At 35.2% G+C, this 19,915-nt stretch overlaps 1 protein-coding gene and 2 long non-coding RNA genes across 4 annotated transcripts; 2 read left to right on the top strand and 1 right to left on the bottom strand.

Annotated features, from left to right (window-relative positions):
* Positions 1–869: 869 nt before the first annotated feature.
* On the top strand, positions 870–5,142 carry LOC148918810 (uncharacterized). The gene is made up of 3 exons (XR_016125614.1): positions 870–1,003; positions 1,127–1,935; positions 4,880–5,142. It is a non-coding gene; the product is annotated as an uncharacterized LOC148918810 (long non-coding RNA).
* A 5,255-nt stretch (positions 5,143–10,397) lies between these two features.
* LOC148918811 (uncharacterized) lies at positions 10,398–12,439 on the top strand. Its single transcript, XR_016124980.1, has 2 exons — positions 10,398–10,644; positions 11,129–12,439. It is a non-coding gene; the product is annotated as an uncharacterized LOC148918811 (long non-coding RNA).
* A 3,165-nt stretch (positions 12,440–15,604) lies between these two features.
* Positions 15,605–19,567, bottom strand: LOC103326339 (beta-glucosidase 18-like). 2 transcript variants are annotated; one of them, XM_089049037.1, is made up of 12 exons: positions 19,352–19,567; positions 19,197–19,263; positions 19,045–19,103; positions 18,815–18,890; positions 18,605–18,679; positions 18,424–18,511; positions 17,999–18,251; positions 17,696–17,811; positions 16,554–16,806; positions 16,262–16,364; positions 16,080–16,173; positions 15,605–15,972 (listed from the first exon to the last, which is right to left on the bottom strand). In XM_089049037.1, exons 1-12 carry the CDS (start codon positions 19,511–19,513, stop codon positions 15,708–15,710), a joined length of 1,611 nt encoding a protein of 536 aa, XP_088905163.1. In that variant the 5' UTR covers positions 19,514–19,567; the 3' UTR covers positions 15,605–15,707. The 2 variants fall into 2 exon arrangements, with proteins under 2 accessions (XP_088905163.1, XP_088905164.1); XM_089049038.1 differs by having other exon boundaries at positions 15,605–15,969; positions 19,352–19,528.
* Positions 19,568–19,915: the final 348 nt, after the last annotated feature.

The following is a 19,915-nucleotide window of genomic DNA, read 5'->3' on the forward strand; positions in this document are numbered from 1 at the left end:
TGCAAGTTAACTTTTGCTTTCCAACTGTACCCTTATTAAATGTATTCAATTTATCCCAAAAAATTTCACAACTTTCTTACAATTTTATTAATTTTTTTTAACGTCAATTATTTTTTAAAAGAAAATGTATGATTTTTTCAAAAAAGAGGAAATGTATGTTTTTTTAAAAACACAAAGGACTTTTTTTTCTCTATCTAAACCCTTTGTGTTTAAAAAAAAATGGACATTTCCTCTTAAAAGTAGATATTTTCTTTAAAAAAAATAATTGATGTTAGAAAAAAATTAATAAGATGGTAAGAAAGTTGAAATTTTTTTGGATAAATTGAATACATTTAATAAGGGTAAATTTGGAAAGCAAAAGTTAGCTTGTATACTATATTAATAACATTGTTTTAAGTGTAAGGAGAATGACACATGTCAAGCAAAAAATGAAGAAGGTCCAAAGGAGAATGTTAGAGAGAAGGTTGCTAGCTTCCTTCTAACTTATATGGTTATATTTAGAGCTGGGCATCTAGGACCGAAAATTGAGCAAATCGATCGAACTGAACCGGTCAATCCAATTTGATTTGGTTTTTTCCTTTTCTTTTTGGTCAACGGTGCATGAACCAGATCGAATCGGTATTCATGGTTCGGCGCTCGATTCCTAATTTTAAAAATCGTTGATTAATTGGACCAAACCAAATATGTAAATCATATTTAATTTAATAATTATAATATACGTGGCTTATTTTTATTGGTTTTTGATTTTATGTTATGTGCACATTTGCGTAGCATATCCAAGCCCTTCACAACTTAATCTAGGTCAATCCTTCATCCCAATTTAGTCATGCCTCATCTATCTCTCCTCCCCTTTGCCTCGTCGACTTCGCCTCAGCCTCACATCGTATTGTTGGCGACACCTCTTCTTCATAGCCTTACTTGCACCTCCCTCTCATCTTTTAGTCTCTCATCAGTCATTCTACTCTTTCATCTCATTTTTCAAACTCGGTTTCTCTCTGCAAAGGTTAGTTGATTTCTCAACAATTTTTTTTTTCTTTTTTTGTTGATGTGATTTTTGTTTCTGTTATGAACCCTAATTTTGGGGTTTTTGGTATAGCCCTAATTTTCGTAATTCTTACATATGCAGACATTTTATCTAGCAAATTGGAGAGTTTTGAACTGGTGATTGTGTTGAAAATCAAGGGAAAGTTTCCTTTCCTTCCTAAATATGTGTATTGTTTGTAAATTGTAACTGCTATATCTATGGTGTGTATTGAAGCCTCAACACATAAAAGCCTCTAATTCAGGACTAGTTTAGCTATCAATTATTATCCTTGATTAGCTTTATTAGATAGAATGGGTTAGTGTATTATGTATTAAGGAACAAATTTGTGTAAAAGGCTTGTTCTGTTAATGAATTATTAGTGAACGAAACCAACCAGTTCTAAATTAGAGAATTAGCTCTCTAAAAGTTGATAAATTGCATCCCAATACTAGATAAATCCCATCAACTTGATGGTGTGATCTATCTCCAGAAACAAACCCAAAGATCCATCTTCCTTGAGCCTTCAAGATTATGCAATTTAATTGATAATATAATTACAATTTACTTTACTTGTATGAAAGCAGTTGTGAATAATTTTAATCTATATTCTATGAATTTACATATGTTTTGAAAAACAATAATAAGGATGTAAAAGTTTTGACTCATAGCTTTGAAAATCTATTTGGTGTGTAAAGGTTTATTACATTTGGAGTGTGACATGTTTTGGCATGTTTATGAGTTTGCTTATGAATATGTTTTTCATTTTATAGGCCTTAAAAATGTCAAATATGAAAGCTCGTCCTATATCCACAACAGATGATAAACCACAAGTAGTTGGGGATGGAGCAGCTACACTCTCTTCACATCCTCCCACTTCAGGAAAGATCAAGCTTACTAGGAAGGCATAAGAGGTATGGAAACATTTCATTAAGGAACTATTTGAACCAGGGAGTAATATAGGACCTAGAGCTTCTTGTAAGTATTATCGTGCATCTTATGCATGTGATCCCATAAAAAATGGGACATCTACAATGATGCAACATTTGAGAGAGAAATGTACAGGGGGATGTCCATTGAGAGATGAGAACAAACAAAAAGTGCTTTCATTTGAGAACAAAGAAACCCTAGTTGCGCATTCATATAGCAAGGAGAGAAGTAGAATTTCTTGTGTGAAGATGATAATACTTGATAAGCTTCCATTTAAGCATGTGGAAGGTGTCAATTTTAGGCTATTTATGAGAGAGTGTCAACCTAGATTTGATCCACCATCTCGTAGAACCATTGCTAGAGATGTGTGGGATCTTTTTCAAGAAGAAAAGGTCAAAATCAAGAGTATATTAAATCTAAATTCACAAAGAGTGTCACTTACCACGAACACTTAGACTTCCTTGCAAAATGTGAACTATATGGCTTTGACAGCTCATTTCATTGATGATAGCTGGAAATTGCATAAGAGAATCATCAATTTCTATCAAATTACAAATCATAGAGGTGAGGCTATTGGAAGACTTATAGAGGATTGTTTGTATGATTGGGGAATAGATAAAGTTTTCACTATTACACTTGACAATGCTACGGCTAATGATGAGGCCATTAGGCATATGAAGAGGCAATTAAAGCTATGGGGCACTTTTTTGCTAGATGATGATTTTTTACATATGAGCTGTTGTGCGCATATCCTTAATTTGGTAGTTTTTGATGTGTTGAGTGAATTGCATGATTCAATTAAGAGTATTCACAAAGCTTGTGTGTATACAAGGTCTTCCCCATCTAGGTTAGACAAATTTAGGCATTGTTTGGCCTTGCAAAAAAATTGACAGCAAATGTTTATTACTTTTGGACTGTAAAACAAGGTGGAACTTAGTATATCTTATGTTAGAAGCTACCTTAAAGTTGCAAAGAGGGTTTGATAGATTCGAAGATGAGGCGGCAGATTATGCACCTTACTTTCATCAAAGTGGTGGTGATCGTGATGATGGTATTTCGAAAAAGAAGAAAAGAAAGGTTGAAGAAGAGGAAATCTCCATTAAAAAAAAAGTTGAAGCCTCCAACCGCTGCGGATTGGGAGTATGCAAGAGCTTTTGTGAAGTTCTTGAAAAGATTTTACGAGGCAACCTTAAAGTTTAGTGCATATAAGACGGTTACTTCCAATATCCCCTTTAATGAGATGCTTTCTATTGTTGATGAGTTGAATGCAATGATTATAAGTGAAGACATTTTTTTTTTTGTTGTTGAAATTTTGCAACTTCAATGAAAAAGAAGTTCGATAAGTATTGGGGTAATATTCAGGAAGTGAACCAAGTTTTGATTGTGGCGGTGGTGTTTGATCCTCGTTACAAAATGACTATGTCCAATATAGCTTTGATGAGTTAGCAAGTGATGATTCGAAGGTTAGTGTGATGGTAAAATGGTTGAAAGATCTCTTAATGTGGATGTATGAGGCCTATAAGAAAGAGGAACCAGCAGTGGCCCAATCTAATGTGGAGGCTAATGTAGAAAGTGGAGGGGAGGTAAGAGTTGAATGCAATGATCCAAGACTTTAAAAATTTGCAAGAACAAGAAAAGATAGAGTCATGGTTCAAATTAAGAATGAGGTGGATAAGTATTTATTAGAGGCAGCTCAAGATCCAGAAATAACAGACTTTGATTTACTAGATTGGTGGGGAGAGAACTCTCCAAGATTTATATATAAGATTGCAAGGGATGTGTTTGCTATCCCTATTTCAAGTGTGCCTTCGGAAGCTGTGTTTAGTATGGGAAAAAGGTTGTGGATCCTTTTAGAGCGTCTTTGACTCCTAAAATAATTGAGGCCCTTGTTTGCACTAAGGATTGGCTAAGCCAAGTGGTTTTTGACTTCAACAAGCAGTCAAGTGAGGATGAGCTTGAGTTTTATCAAGCTTTGGAGAAAATGGAATCAGACACTGCTCCTATGTTTTTTTTTCTTTCCCTATTTTGACTTTTACATTTGAATTTGTCTTACATGTTCTCTATTCTTGTAGATACTCAAACATTATGGAAGAATGAACAAGTGGCCACTGGCCACTAATGAGTTTACTGCCAACAACTAAAGGGAGCATGAAGAATTGGTTTGTAAAAGGGCTGGACTGTAGGAACTTTAGATTTGGAAGTCTTTTTTGATGAGCTTACTTAAATATTTTAGATTAGAGCTCTTTTTTTATGAGATTGAAGTAGGTTTTTGAACTTAAAAAGATAGGTTTGTTACTTAAAAGGGTTGGACAGTAGGAAGTTTAGATGTGGAAGTCTTTTTTTATGAGCTCACTTAAATATTTTAGATTGGAGCTCTTTTTTGTTAAGATTGAAGTAGGTTTGTTACTTAAAAGGGCTGGACAATAGGAAGTTTAGATGTGGAAGCCTTTTTTGATGAGTTCACTTAAATATTTTAGAGTTGGAGCTTTTTTTTGATGAGATTAAATTAGGTTTTTGGCAAAAGATAGGTTAGTCAATTCCTCAACAAACCTATCTTTTGTCAAAAACTTTTTGCACTTAAAAGGTTTGTACTTAAAATGGTTGTTTTGTTATATTGATAATATGTTTTTGAAACTTTGGATGGATGTAAATGGTGAATGATGCACATGGTTTAGTTTGAAACTTTGGATGGATGTGAATGATGAATGATGCATATGTTTTAGTTTGAAATGATTGATTGAGTGAATGATTTTGAATCTGTTGTGATGTGGATGTGAATGATAAATAATGCATATGTTTTAGTTTGAAATGATTGATTGAATGAATGATTTTGAATATGTTGTGATGTGAATGGTGAATGAATTTCAAGCAGGTTTTGAATGAATGTTTGAGTTTGAATGAATTTAGATTCTAAATGTTTTCAAGCAGGTTTTCACCAAATCAAACAGAGAAAACCGGTTAACCGAGATGATCAGTTTCCCACCTCATAGTTCGGCACACAGTTTGAATTTTCTCCAAATCGTGAGGTACTGTTTGGCGTACGATTTGGGCTCAAAACCAAATCAAACCAAACCGAGCTCTAGTTATATCTATCAAATGTACTAGTAAATACTAGTCTTATCACCCTATGATGTGGCAGCTGATGTGTACATACTACATCATGTAAAATATTGCTAGTTTTTGTTTTTCTAATTTTATTTATTAAAATACACTTTATTCATTTAATTGATGTGACATATGATATGAAATGCCACATCATATGGTATAGAAATATGAGATAAAAATGTGATAAATGTAGCATTATTCTTTTGTTACTTACAACGATAATGTAGTTATTAAGATGAAAATACTAGGCTTACTACATTTTTATATCACATTGAGTACAAAGATCTAATAAAAGTGAACCTAAATTTACTTAAAAAAGAAACTACGCTCCAATTCCTATGGGTTGTGTATTTTCCTTATGTTCTTGTCTTATCTTGATTTTCAAATTTAATAAGATTTCTGAGCTCTTTCCAATTAAGTATGACCAAGATAACCTATTTACCCAAGGATTATTCAGACTCAGATATGTGCCCACTAAAAATATTAGAGAATTTTTAGATCTCAGATGAATCATCTTCAAGGTCTTAGCTTTCATCTCTAATTGGTCTCGTACTAAAACTCCACCAAAAAGTCGTATTTCCATTGGAAACAAATTACTTGCTCTGGAAAGCTGAAAATTGAGAAAATAAAGTAATAAGTCCTTTTAAAATCAAATTATCCTATGATTTAGAGTAAAAATTAAAGATAATGAAGACAAGGAATTGAATCCAAATTCTTTTTTAAATAAAGAAGCCCAAAAAAGAAGATGCAATTCAATAATCAACAAGACAGAAAGAGCATGGTTACAATTCGAATCTGAACAAAACCATGCAATTACTTTCCTTGTAATTTTGATGGGATGTGCTTCCATGTACAAGGGACAACCACCATGAACAAGCTTTCCACCAAATTCTAACACACAAAACTGAAACTTTAATCTTTCGATACTCAACCCTAAACCCTGCTACATCATTCCTAAAATCCAACAATTGCAAAAATTACATGCTCATAATATATAGCCACTTCCCCATCCGATCCGAACAATACAATTGAAAAAATGGAGAAGAGAATGGGGGTTGTTCAAGCACCTAAAGACTTCAAATGGGCATGTCTTTATTTCTTCAGTTGATGAGCTAGCTGCTTAAGTGAACTCCCTACATATTCATCTTCCGGTGCACACCAAGTGTTTGCTATATCGCTCGACTCAAAGGACGACGAGAAGAAGACCTGCTCCTGCTTCTGCTTCTGCTTCTGCTAATGAGCTCGCGGATCTGAGACACCATCACTTCCACCATATCTCCTGTATAATTCATCAGCAATGGCCGCAAGAACATAGCCCAAAGCCCCACCAATGCCACCATTACATCTGCTCCCAAACCCAACATTGATCGATTGTAACAATATTTTTCCCTTCTCCTGCATATAACTTGGCTTTCAATATATGGGGTGTTGCTGTTGTTCTCTCTCTCTCTGTCTCTCTGTCTCTCTGTGTCTCTCTCTGCTTGGAAGTTGGTGGGCAGTTAATATTATCCAGTATGTGGAATTTCTAATAAATGTAAAGTAAATTTAATGTTTGGTTCCAAAGGTACAAGCCAGCCGACCAAATGTAGGACTAGGTATCAAGACCAAACTTCATCCACCGTTCTTTTAAAACAAACAGTCTTCAGGCCGGTAGGTAGCTGAGGTCTACATTGGGAAACTATTAACCACCACTCTATATCTACCATTCTTTAACCCTCTGTTTATTTTTTTTGGGTCAAAAGTGAGATAACAAAAATATTCAATTTGAAATCATGTAATTTGGGCGAAGTTACGATTTGGTTCTTATAGTTTTAATTGTCGTCGTAATCTAAGTCATGTATTTTACTGATTATGCACAATTCACGTGAATAAGGGTTTAATTTAATCATTCGTTTACAAAATTAGCATGTGAGGTGCTTTTACACCTCCAAAAATAAAATTTCTATTTTACCCTAACATATATCATTCAGGTGTTACTTTTGTGGATAAATTGATGTTGAAATTTAACAAATTTACGCTATAATTTGTAAATTATAACCATTAGTATACTATGAGCATTAAATCACTACAAACTGAAGCTTTAAGGAGAAAATAAGAACTTCGTCTCAACTACAAGGATCGAATTCAAAATCTGCCATTTTGAATAGACAACACTATACGATCCAACAAATTTAGTTGATCTAGTGCAGATGCGAACTACTCTTTCTACTTGTACAATCTGACCATGTCATGTAACGTGTCAAAAAAGAAAGACTGCTCACCAATGCTAAATGCTTTTTTTTTGGCGGTAAATAGCAAACTAAAGAAAGACCATGCCATCTTTTTCATGTTTTGCATGTTCTGCATGTGAGCAAAGACCTTGCTATGCATGTGTGAGCGAAGTAGTTAATTTATGAGTAAGAAAAAGTGGTGCTGTTTGTGGTACATGAATGGGAGATTTTTTATTTTATGTATGTTTTGTTAAAATAAATTATTATTAATTATTTACTTGCTAACCAGTTAGCGCTCGATGTTATATATATGAACTCGGGCAATGTCATATGGGGGTCTTCAGTCCGAAAAGGGATATCTATGTGGCCCATGTAACATCCTACAATATATTGACTATGAAAGCTAATGTTTGGTAAATGTGAGTAAATAAGTAATATCCTCTTAGACAGTAAATAAGTAAGTAATATCATGGTAAATGTGAGTGAAATTTCACTTTGGGTTACTACATATCTTCGATTCCCATCTTCCCCTATATTCAAGGTTCTAGGAACGGCGGCATCTTGGGTTTGAGCTTTTCTTTCCGGGCCTTTTGGCCTTCTGAGCTATCAACAAAAAATATCACTTTGATTTGATCTATAACTTTCACCATGTTAGAGTAAACGATTCAACCATTTAATAAGTTAGCCAAGTTGATAGAAACAACATAGCCAAACGAAATATATATGTATAGAGATATGTTTGAGGGTAAGACTCATTATGTCTCCCCTACTAGGTGTATATTTTTATGTTTATTAATGAGATTCACTCACAACATTGAGTTTTTAATGTAAATTTCGCCCAGCCGGATTTCGAATCCTGGATCCTCCACTGCTTCTGAGTTCCTCCTCCACATACGACGTGGCTTCTTTGCAAAAAGACAACTGTTTTCTTTTGTCTTTCAACTCTTTCAACTCAAGTCCTGGTTTTAACTTAGGTCATTCTCTTTTTCTCCGATCATTGGCCACATAAATCTCCAAGCACCGACAATGTAAATCTCTGGCGAACTTCTTCCACTATTTGATTAATTCTTTTGGGATGGTTAGTCCAACAACATTATTTTCATTTCTCTTATGCCGCAAATTAGTGGTGGAGCCAAAATTGATTTTAGTGTGGCCAAATGAAGTAGCCAGCTAAGCTCTTTAAAGTTTATTTTGGCCAAAAGTATTACAAGTTTTATCATTATCAGTACATTTCAGTCCAGTTGGCCTAATTTCTTCCCTGTCGTTGTGACAGATGGGTGCTGTGCTGTCTTGTGGTACAGAAATAAATGATAAAAATGACTGGTTAACTGAAACGCCTACTTGGTCCCATCATATTAAAGACTTCGTTATTCATGTCTGCTACAAGATGGCAAATCCTTGTGTACACGCCTACTATGGTATAAAGCTAGTTTTCCCTAGGACATGGGAGATTAGCTGGCAAATGCGGGAAGGATTAAAAAAAAATTGTGCTAACAACAGTCGTCAACACATTGATGGGTTGTAAGATTCACTTAAGCCTTTAATGATGAGCTCTTAAACTATCAAGGATTCTAGGGTTCAAGATTTTATCAGATACTCCCGTTTGGAAATCCAAGGCCCATCCAACCCCAACCATATACCACTATAAGATAAAAGGTCAATAGTGACCAATTTCCTTGTGACCACATTAATAATGGTCCCAAATATAGTGACTTTAATGACCAATAATACTACATGATCTGTAAATTGATTAAGACATATTTTTTTTATTTTTTAATGACTAAATTTTCCTACCAGTATTTAAATTAGTCACTAAAAACAACTTAAATAATAAGTTAGTGACCAACACATATGCCAAGCTAGCCTTACTTATGTTATTTAATACATCAGTGCATGGCTCGTCAATGGGCCAGGCCGGGCTAGCCTGGCTTGAATTTAATGGGCTTGGGCATGGTGGCTGAGCTTCAAAGAGAGAGAGAAAATAAAGCCTAGGTTTTTAAGAAAATTCAAAGCCCAGGCCCGACTCATGGGCGAGCTAAGCCCAACGGGCGGGTCGAAATGGGTTTACTTCATTCGAAAAGAAGAAGAAGAAGAGGAGAAAGAAACAATGTGCCATTCAAAAAGAGGCACTCAACTGCATCATAATTAGACTGTAACACGTTTTAAGAAACAATTTTAAAAAATAATAAGTATCAAAAAAATATTTTTTTTAAAAAGATGGTATGAATAAATATGCAAATGCTTAGTGATGGGTTCAAGAAAAGCATGATTATATTTGGTGGTATGATTATGTTTAGTGATATGATATATTGTTCGTCTTATTCTTAATTTATATAATTATTGGATTAATAATTAACACAAATTAATTGTGCTAATCATCCAATTATAAACTAAGAATGAGTAAAGAAAAGTAAATGAAATGAAACAAAACAAGAAACCCAAAATAAACACAAACATCAATTTCTATCACCACTGTATCGACACTGTATCACCATGGTAACACCAATTTATCACGTTTTAGGCAGAGACGAATGATGGACTTCCTCTGATTTTCAGTTTCGACATCTATCCAGTTTTTTACCTATAACTTTTCAACCATTTATGCAAATTTTTTGTTCTTTATATGGTTGGATTCAACATAGAAAAATGAAGAACACAGGCGCGGACCAAATGTAAAAAATGGATACAAAAATGAGCCGAATTCAGTGGAAACAAACACAACGTTTCAAAACAAGTAACACACACACACACACACAAATGAAAGAGGGGGGTTTGTGATTCAAGTGATATAATCCTAATCCTAAACCCTTATTTATACATAATTATATATGTATGCGGGCCTAATGTTCCGAGCTTTTGTGGGCGGGCTGGTCCGGGCCTATGGGTCCGGCTAGGCTTCAGACACCCAAGCTCAAGCTCACCAGCCCAATACGGGCGTGCCATCCCAAAGCTGGCCGGGCCTTCCCAAAGCCCATAACGGGCCTGTCCGGGCTATTTCTCAATGGGCCAGGCATGCCCTATCGGCCCATGAACCCATGGACCAAATGATAAAGCCTACATCAGTGACCAATTAACTTTTTTTGAACTTTATGTTTTGTTTTCAAAACACACGTATTCTGAGCGAGAAGAGCGAAAGCATCTAAAAGAAAAAAGAAAAAGACGAGTGAGCTCATAATGAGACCAAAGTGACCAGAGAGAGCGATACCGTTTTCTTTGACGAGCGAGACTAGAGAGAGCTTAGAGCGAGACCTGCAATATCGTCTTCTTCGACGAGCGAGACCAGCGAGACCAAAGAGAGCTATATATACCGTCTTCTTCAATGAGCGTCCTCCTCTTCGTCTCTGTCGTTTCGAGTTCTAAGTTTTCTCCCAATATCATGTGAGCTTTCTATTTCTCTTTGCTTTCAATATTAGTTTTGATTTCATTTGAGTTTGATTTTAGTACAATTGTAACTCTGAGTTTGATTCTCTATTCCCTAATTCCCTAGTTCTCTAGGTTTGATTTGATAAATAAAGGCTTTAAGCAAAACTTTGTGTCCTTAAATCAGCTAGGTTTTCTTTTGGTACTCAAGCAGAGCTTGATTTTAGGTTCAATTTTGATTTCAGTTTTGATTATTGCATTTTTTTTTTATCTACTGCTTGTTGTGAATTACAGTTTGCAGCGGACATGTTTTGATATAAACAATGCATGTCCTGATTAGACTATTATATATTGCGTTGAATTTCACAATCCATTGATTTTCTGACCAATTTTGTTTGCTTTAGGCTAGTTTGATACTTCTTCTACATGTAAGACCATGAAACCCATATTTAGACTAATCACCACTACTTTCTTTTTTTCTTTCATTTTTGGGTTTGATTAGCGATGGATAGGAGTTGGATTCATATGCACACTAGGGGAAAAAACACAGTATATTCATGGGGTTAAAGAGTTCATTAATTTCGCAATTGGGCACATGAAACCAGGGATCACTGAAATGTTATGCCCATGTAATAGATGCAACAACTTGCTTTATAGATCTCCACATCAAGTTGAGGACCATTTATATGCAAATGGAATGGTTTTGGACTACGGTAAATGGATATTTCATGGAGAAGAAGAGAGTGATGATGATTTAGAGGAAGAGGAAAGTGAAGAGGAAGTTGATGAGGTATTTGAAATGCTACACGACTTCCAAGAAAATAGGTTTGGGGATGATGAGGAATCACAAGATCATGTTTGAAGAAGCAAATAGTTTTACAAAATTGTTGAGTGATGCAGAGCAAGAATTGTATCATGGTTGTAGGAATTTCTCCACACACAAAAAAATTTCTATTTTACCCTAACATATATCATTCAGATGTTACTTTTGTGGATAAATTGAAGTTGAAATTTAACAAACTTATGCTATAATTTGTAAATTACAACCATTAGTATACTATAAGTATTAAATCACGACAAACTGAAGCTTTAAGGAGAAAATAAGAACTTTTTCTCAACTCTACAACGATTGAATTCAAAATCTGACATTTTGATTAGACAACACTATACGATCCAACAAATTTAGTTGATCTAGTGCAGATGCGAACTACTCTTTCTACTTGTACAATGTGGCCATGTCATGTAACGTGCCAAAAAAGAAAGACTGCTCACCCATGCTAAATGCTTTTTTTGGGTAAATAGCAAACTAAAGAAAGACCATGCCATCTTTTTCATTTTATGCACGTTCTGCATGTGAGCAAAGACCTTACACATGCTATGCATGTGTGAGTGAAGTAGTTAATTTATGAGTAAGAAAAAGTGGTGCTGTTTGTGGTACATGAATAGGAGATTTTTTATTTTATATATGTTTTGTTAAAAGAAATTATTATTAATTATTTACTTACTAACCAATTGGCTCTTTTGAAGAGCCACTCTTTTTGGATTTAAAAGGAGAAGCAGCCCAGCATTCGATAGGAGAGCAGAGATAAGTTGGCAGCAGAGAAAGTGAGAGAAGAAAAAATCATAGTTGAGCAGCGAAGCTATTTGTGGCTGTCGTTGGTTATTTTTCCCTTTCTCTAAATTGTACTCAATTTGTAATCCTTTTATATTCTTGAATGTGTGAGCTTGGATATATTTGGGGCTTGGGTTTCTTAGTGTTAAACACTATTGTATTCTCTCATTTGATTATAGTGGATTACTTCACCGTCTCAAACTGGATGTAGGCATTGCCGAACCAGTATAAATCTTGATGTTCTTGTTGGTGTTGTTTTGTTCTTTTTATTTATTTATTTTATTTATTTTTTTTTATCTCTTGCCAGTTGTTTTATTTTCACTCACAATTGGTTGATGCTTCCACACAACAATATCATGGTAAATGTGAGTGAAATTTCACTTTGGGTTACTGCATATCTTCGATTCCCATCTTCCCCTATATTCAAGGTTCTAGGAATGGGGCATCTTAGGTTTGAGCTTTTCTTTTCGGGCCTTTTGGCCTTCTTAGCTACCAATAGAAAATATCACTTTGATTTGATCTATAACTTTCACCATGTTAGAGTAAACGATTCAACCATTTAATAAGTTAGCCAAGTCGATAGAAACAATATAGCAAGCCGAAATAAAAGAAGAAAAGTGTAATATTATAAGGAACTAGAATTCAGAATCCAAAACATAATAATAAACAAAGAATAAGACTTCTTTTTTATACGAGCAATATAAACTATGGGGAGGAAGATTCGAATTCGGGTGCAGAGTGGGAGAATATCCGCTCTAACCAACTTGGCTAAGCCTATATTTGCAAGAACAAGACTTCTTAAGCAACAATTCCCTATCTTTCTACCATAAATTTGGAGTTAACCAAGTTAGTTGTGATCATTTGACAATTTAACACTTGGAAAGGGTCTCAATTTTCTTAAAATCTTGGTAGAATACATCTATCTCACAAGATGTATATGTTTCTAAAGAAGGTAATAAAGTTGTCATGCTTTGGATCAAGCTTGTATACTCTATAATGGCTTGTCCTCAAATATGAATTAAAGTCAGAAACATCTTCATTATTATTATCAAGGCGATATTCACCTTCATCATCCTCATTCTCATCACCATTGTCATTGTGTTTGGGCCAAAAATTGACACATCCAGCCCAAGGCCCATCAGAACAAACAAAGTTGAGTTAGGCCCAACATAATAGGAAGAGAGTAGAGGAACAATCCCACATAGCAGCCTCTGGGATAAAAGTCAGCAATGGCGAAGTCAACAGGATGAAAAGTCAGCAAAGGCAGCCTGAAATGAAAAAAGTCAATAACAAGCGCCATAGAAGAAGTAAAGGGTTCGTGACATCAAGAAGCTGAAGATTAAGTCCCCCTTATATATGTATATACAGAGATTTTTCCTGTCTTTACAGAGAAGGTAAATCTCCCAAGATAGATAAGCGAGTTACAATCTCGAGAGAGGATAAGCGGGAAAGTAGGAGCTGTCGGAAGGGCTGAAAACAGAAGTGATCACCTATCGAGAGCCTATTGAAGAAGAGGAGGAAAGGGGAAAATATCTTTGCCGCCCAATAAAAAAACACAATCACCCTACTCCAGAGAAGAAACAGTTTTTCTATAAATACAAGAAGGAGTGAATAGGGTAGGGACACTCAAAAAACCAGAAAATCAATCAAAAACAAAAACTCAAAATGACTTCAAAACACTGAAGCAACCAAAGCTCATTGAGCCAAGACACAAACAAACAACTCAACCAGAAGCTCACTTGAATTCCAAGTGAAAACCAGCTTTAGATTAGAATTCCCAAGGTTCGGACTTAGAAAATAAGTCATTCAAATTTCAGAAGTTGAAGTCCTCGAACGACCTACGCCCGAGATTCTGCCCACTCAGAAGCTTCACAAAAGCCTAAAGTACATTGAAGCTCTGCCAGAATCAACCTTTGGTATCGATTTAAAGTTGAAACTTAGCAATCAGAGTTGTCAACATTCCAGTCCGGCCCGGACATTTCCGATCCAGCCGGGCAGTTCATCCCGGCGGACATTTCTAGCCTCCCATCCAGGCGAAATGGAGTTCCAATTGTATCTTCATCTCTAGCATGAGTATTTATTGTTATAGTTTTGTAAAAGGCATGCCTAAAAGTTTAAATTCCATCGAAATTCCATCATTCTGAAACAGTTTAAATTCCATCAACCATTTTGGCCAGAACAGCCTGTTTATCTGAGATAAATTGTTAAAGTCCTCACCCGTCTGAGGCAAGAAAAGAACTTACTTGGGAGATATTCCTCACCCAAATTCACAATCGTTTGTTTGTAGAAATCAGTAACTTGGGGCGCAAGTTATTTACTCCAAACTAAGTCTCTAAATTTTATTGCTAGTGGCACGCACACCAAAGAAAGCTGACTTGTCGACCAGTTTATGGTTCTCAAGGCGTGAGGAACTTTGCCCTTCCATCACAGGAGTGAACGCCAAACGGGCAAACACATTGTCTTCTTCATCATCTTCAATCTCTTCCTCGTTCTCATAGTCCTCGTCATCATTGTTGCCAGCATCATTATCATCATTATAATCATTATCGCACTCCTCATTATATCATCATCATCATGTTAGTCTTATAACATCTTAGCAGACATACAAATAATACACAAAATACCTGCAAAAGAAACCATTGTTCCAGTAGACAAGTCTTCCACCTCTTTAACAAGCTCTATATATCACTCTATCTCAATGAGGCTCAAGAACTTTTGTGATTTGGTGCTTGACAGAGGCAGTGACCTATCCTATTTATAATGAGCTTTAGTTGGTGTAATTCAAATAGGACTCTCCCATTACAATCCTATTAGAATTCAACTTAATCACCAAGTAACCAGATGACTATGTCTAACTCTTTTAATTATATTAAGACTTCAATGCTTAAATAGAATATCTTAATCACATATGTATAAGCTTCAGAATACTTGTTCTAATTGATTTTGGTATCTGTCTTAGAGTCCCAGCCAAGTTCAACGAGTGTGTGACCTTATAACGCTTACACATCATCCTCGTCCTCCTCGTTGTCACTGTGATAGCCATCACTGTCATCATCATTCTCTTCCAAAAAAGATATTTTGCGTTTGATGGATCAAGAAGACTTCGTTATTTGTTAGCGGAAACGTGTGATTGATTGAACCTTAAAAACCTAAACCTTGAAATAGGATGATAGTGCATCCGTTTCAGATTTTAGGACAATTTTAGAGTATTAAATTGAAATTAACTCAAAATAAATTAAAGAAAAACAATGGCCATGATAGAACGAGATGTGGTCTTGTGACATTATATTATTTGTTGTGATGGACATCAACAATTGTTGAATTATAAAAAAAAACAAAAGCAAAAATAAAAACGAAAACTCATCATGAATCATAACTTCGGACATAAGATAGAAATTTCAGTATGCATGTATGCCTCCAAATAAAAGAGAGAAACATGCAACAAATGGAAGTGAATGTGTGGTATAAACTACATTTCAGCAACTTCAGGTTCCATTTGGCTAATTACTTTATTTTGGTTATGAACGACTGAAGCTAAGCTAATTTCTTCATTGCCGTTGTTGTGAGTATGGTTTCTGAGGAAACTAGCAAACCATCCTGCAGAAAGCTTTGGAGTTCGCTCAAGTGTTTCCCGATCAACATAATATAAGCCAAATCTTTTGGTGTATCCATTGAGCCATTCAAAATTATCCATCACGGACCAAACGAAGTATCCACGTACATCAGCACCACTTCTGTCAATTAAAATCAGAAAATTAATATTCCACGTTTATATTATATATATATATATCCTTGCTTTGAGGAATATCGAAGAGACTCAAATTAATTGTTTGTCAAAAACCTTATTGCTCTGGCTAAAGAGGCAAGGTAAGATTTGTGAAAGTTGATCCGATCCCTGTCTTCTAGTTCATTCTCTTGTGTTTGTAAAGTGCATCCTGCCACATAGTTGAAACAAAAAAAAATTGTTCGATATATGAATCTGTTTACAATCAATGAAATAAACAAGTTGTGCCATCCACTAACCATTTTCAGTCACAAACATGGGCATGTTATTGTATCTTTGCTTAACATAGTCAATGATCTTCTCCATGCCTCTTGGAACAACAAAGAAATCATCCAGTCCAGTCTATATGTGAAAGACAACACACGAGTTGACCTTGTTAACTAATATAGAAAGGAAACCAAAAACCAATTAGGCAACAAAGATCATGTTCTCAGACTATCGATCTAAACTATAGATCGTATAAGTTGATAGTCTTGTAACATATTATGTCAGACTGTTTTATGATATAACAATATAGTATGTTTGATATACCGGTTCTCCAATTGGAACCCCATCTCGATACCCAGTTGTGTTGAGAAATCCCATGATGGGACGGTCACCCCCAGAGGGGCAAGGAGAGTGAATACAGTCCCTGACATATAGAGTTGAATAGTGGTTGACACCGATAAAGTCTATGCTTCCTCTCAAAAGCTGTTTCTCTTTGGCTGAAAACCTTGGTAACTCCAAACCATGGCAATGGCGCATTTCAGCGGGGTAATCTCCATACACTACAGGATCAAATGTCCTGTTTAGAAAAAGAAAAAGAAAATAGTCACGTACGTACTTTTTGCATACGATTTGTGTACTCCTTGTACACTTCTATTGTATAAACAGTAAATAGAATACACAAAACTAAAGACCTGTAGTATAATTTGTGTACTCTTTGTACACTTCTATTCTCAAATTCACACAATTTATTATAACACTTGTGATAGGTTTAAGATTCATCATTTAGAATTTACAGTTTTGATTTTAATAAATATACGTGTTATAATTTGGATAAATTTGTAACAATATCTCATGACATGATCTTTACCATCGTACCAAATTTTAAACAAAATTTTAAGAGGGATTTGGATTTTAACATGACGCCTAACAACTACAATATCTGTATGGGGCAGGTGAATCTGATCCACTTGATGAAACTTAGACATGTTAAAAATCTGAAGATGTTTTGTGGGTTCCATACCATGAGGCTTTTGCTTTTCTTTGAACAGTTACACGAGTCTTGGAAAATGCCTACCAGCGAAGAAATGGCGGATCTCAAGATTATGAACCTACTGACAAATTGAAAATAAATAACCTATAATTATTATTTTGTTGCATAACTAATACACTTGACTATAATTTTTTCTTTTAAAAATTCAATTTGTGTATGATTTCTTTATACAATAAATTTGTCACAAGTTTCATTAGTTTATATGGAGCACCATTTCTTTCTTTTTTAATTCTATAATAATTGTTCGGATTGGTTTAAATAATATTTTATTCATGGTGGTCGTTATTTTAAAATAGTATTTTCCTAGTGGACTTAAAAAATAAAACTTTTTCAATAAAGTATTAAGATTTAAGGGACTCGTGAAACGTATGATTACTAATAAATTATGGCTAAACAAAATTGAAGAAGCACTTACCAGGCCACATTGAAAGCTAAGGCTCTATCAACAGCATCCCGATCCCTTTCTTCATCCCTAAGCGGTTCATACATGAATGCATGCGCAACAATTCCTACAAACCCATTTTGTTTCGGCTGTAACATTAATTAAGTAGTTAAGCAGATATGGGATTAGCCAAGTTGTATAGAGAGGATGTGCTCCTCACTCTATACCCGAGTTTGAATTCTCCTTCTCATCATTTAGATTAGTTTAAACTAGATTATCGCTTGTATCATCAAAAATCAAGTAGTTAAGAGTTTGATAAAGAAAAAAAATACGTACCCAGAAAAAAGTACGATAAATTTCAACGGCCAAAGCATGTGCTATTAACATGTTGTGCATTCCAATAAGAGGCTCAATGTCAGAATTGCCAGTGGAACAATTGCCAAATGGTGGAGAACAACGAGCCGGTGGATATAGTCCTCTGAGATAGGCAAAATCAGCCACCATATTGGGCTCATTTATGGTAACCCAGTGCTTTACCCTATCTCCAAAACTCTCAAAGCATATGGAGGCAAAATGTACAAACTCTTCCCTGCACCAACAATGAAAGAATGAACTCTTGAGAACTCCTAAAAGCTTGACATAGTTATATCACTTATCATAGCAGAGAAAGCCGTAATGAATATTGCTATTTGAACCACACTTACGGATCACTGATATATGAATCTGATTAGTAGACGTTGTGCAAATAGTTTTACTTGTACCTTAATAGCGGACTGAGCCAACCCCCGTCCCTTTGTTCTAGTACTTGGGGCAGGTCACTGTGGTGAATTGTCACAAATGGCTCTATTCCTGCATGGTAGCAGAGTTAGATGACTAAGCATTGTTTAATTTGGCTAGTAACTTGCTACTTGCTTAGTAAATCGAGTGCTCATGCACAGGTACCTTTGCTTATAAGATTGTCTATAAGTTTATTATAAAAGATGATCCCTCTTGGATTGACTGAGCCGAGCATCCCATCTGTGAATGGCTCAAGAAGATCATTTCCAATTTAAACTAAGTTGAAAAAAGCCCAGATTGACAACAGAACAAAGCAAACAAAAAACAAGATTAAACAATAAACCAAATTAAGATAACACGAAGCGGGCACCGTACCAGGTAGAATTCTAGCCCAGGAAATGGAGAACCGGTATGCATTTGTTCCTAAGGAATGCATCAGCTCAATGTCTTCCTATATATATAGATTCATATACACACAAGATAATTTCAGAAAGTTAAATGGTTTGCTCACTGTTATGTGTTTGTTTTCTATTTTATTGTTTCAAAGTTGAGAATATGAAGGAAAATGGATGAGAAAGGGGTGATCTATATGGAAAGTTCAATACCAAGTAGCGGTTGTAATGGTCGTCTGCAACTTCTCCATTGTCATCATCCGCTATTTTTCCTGTGCAGACATTAATTTGGTGAGTACAAAGATCTATGAAAAGTTACAGAAAAAAAAAAGCTTTGTTTTGTAGTAAATAATATTTAGTGTTACCTGGAATTTGAGTGAAAAAATCCCAGTTGCTTAAGCCCTTACCATCTTCAAGATAAGCACCTTCAACCTTAAAAATTTGAAAGAAAGCCAATTCAAAGTTCAGATAGTTGCAGAAATAAAGAAAGAGTTTGAAGAGAAGAAGAAGAGGAAAATGCCTGATAAGATGAAGTGGATGCACCAAAGAAGAAGTCATCTGGGAATTGAGACCTTTGGACTTGTTCTTCATCTTGTTTGAAGCTTTGAGCCAAAAAAACAGAGAAAATGAAGAAAACGGAGGACAAGTACAAGAAAAAGAGGTTGCCTCCCCTTAGCTCCATTTGGTAGGTTTCGATTTTCGTGATATCAAGTTGGTATATATATGAACATTTGGGTATGGCAATAACTTTATTATTATTATTATTATTATTATTATTTTATACAAGTGATATTGGGGGAGAGGGAGTTTTCTTAGGACCATGTTTGGCTCTTGAGTTCCTCCTACACATACGACGTGGCCTCTTTACAAAAAGACACATGTTTTCTTTTTTCTTTCAACTCTTTTAACTCAAGTCCTGGTTTTAACTCAGGCCACCCTCTTTCTCTCAAAGAGACCTTTTCTTTTGACAACCACCTAACTCTGATAACCGACGACGTAAACTTTCGACCATCGCCACATAAATCTCCAAGCACCGACAACGTAAATCTTTAACGAACTTCTTCCACCATTTGATTAATTTTTT

Source organism: Prunus mume, linkage group LG3 (assembly GCF_029339155.1).
Source record: "Prunus mume cultivar Tortuosa linkage group LG3, ASM2933915v1, whole genome shotgun sequence".
Taxonomy (NCBI): domain Eukaryota; kingdom Viridiplantae; phylum Streptophyta; class Magnoliopsida; order Rosales; family Rosaceae; genus Prunus; species Prunus mume.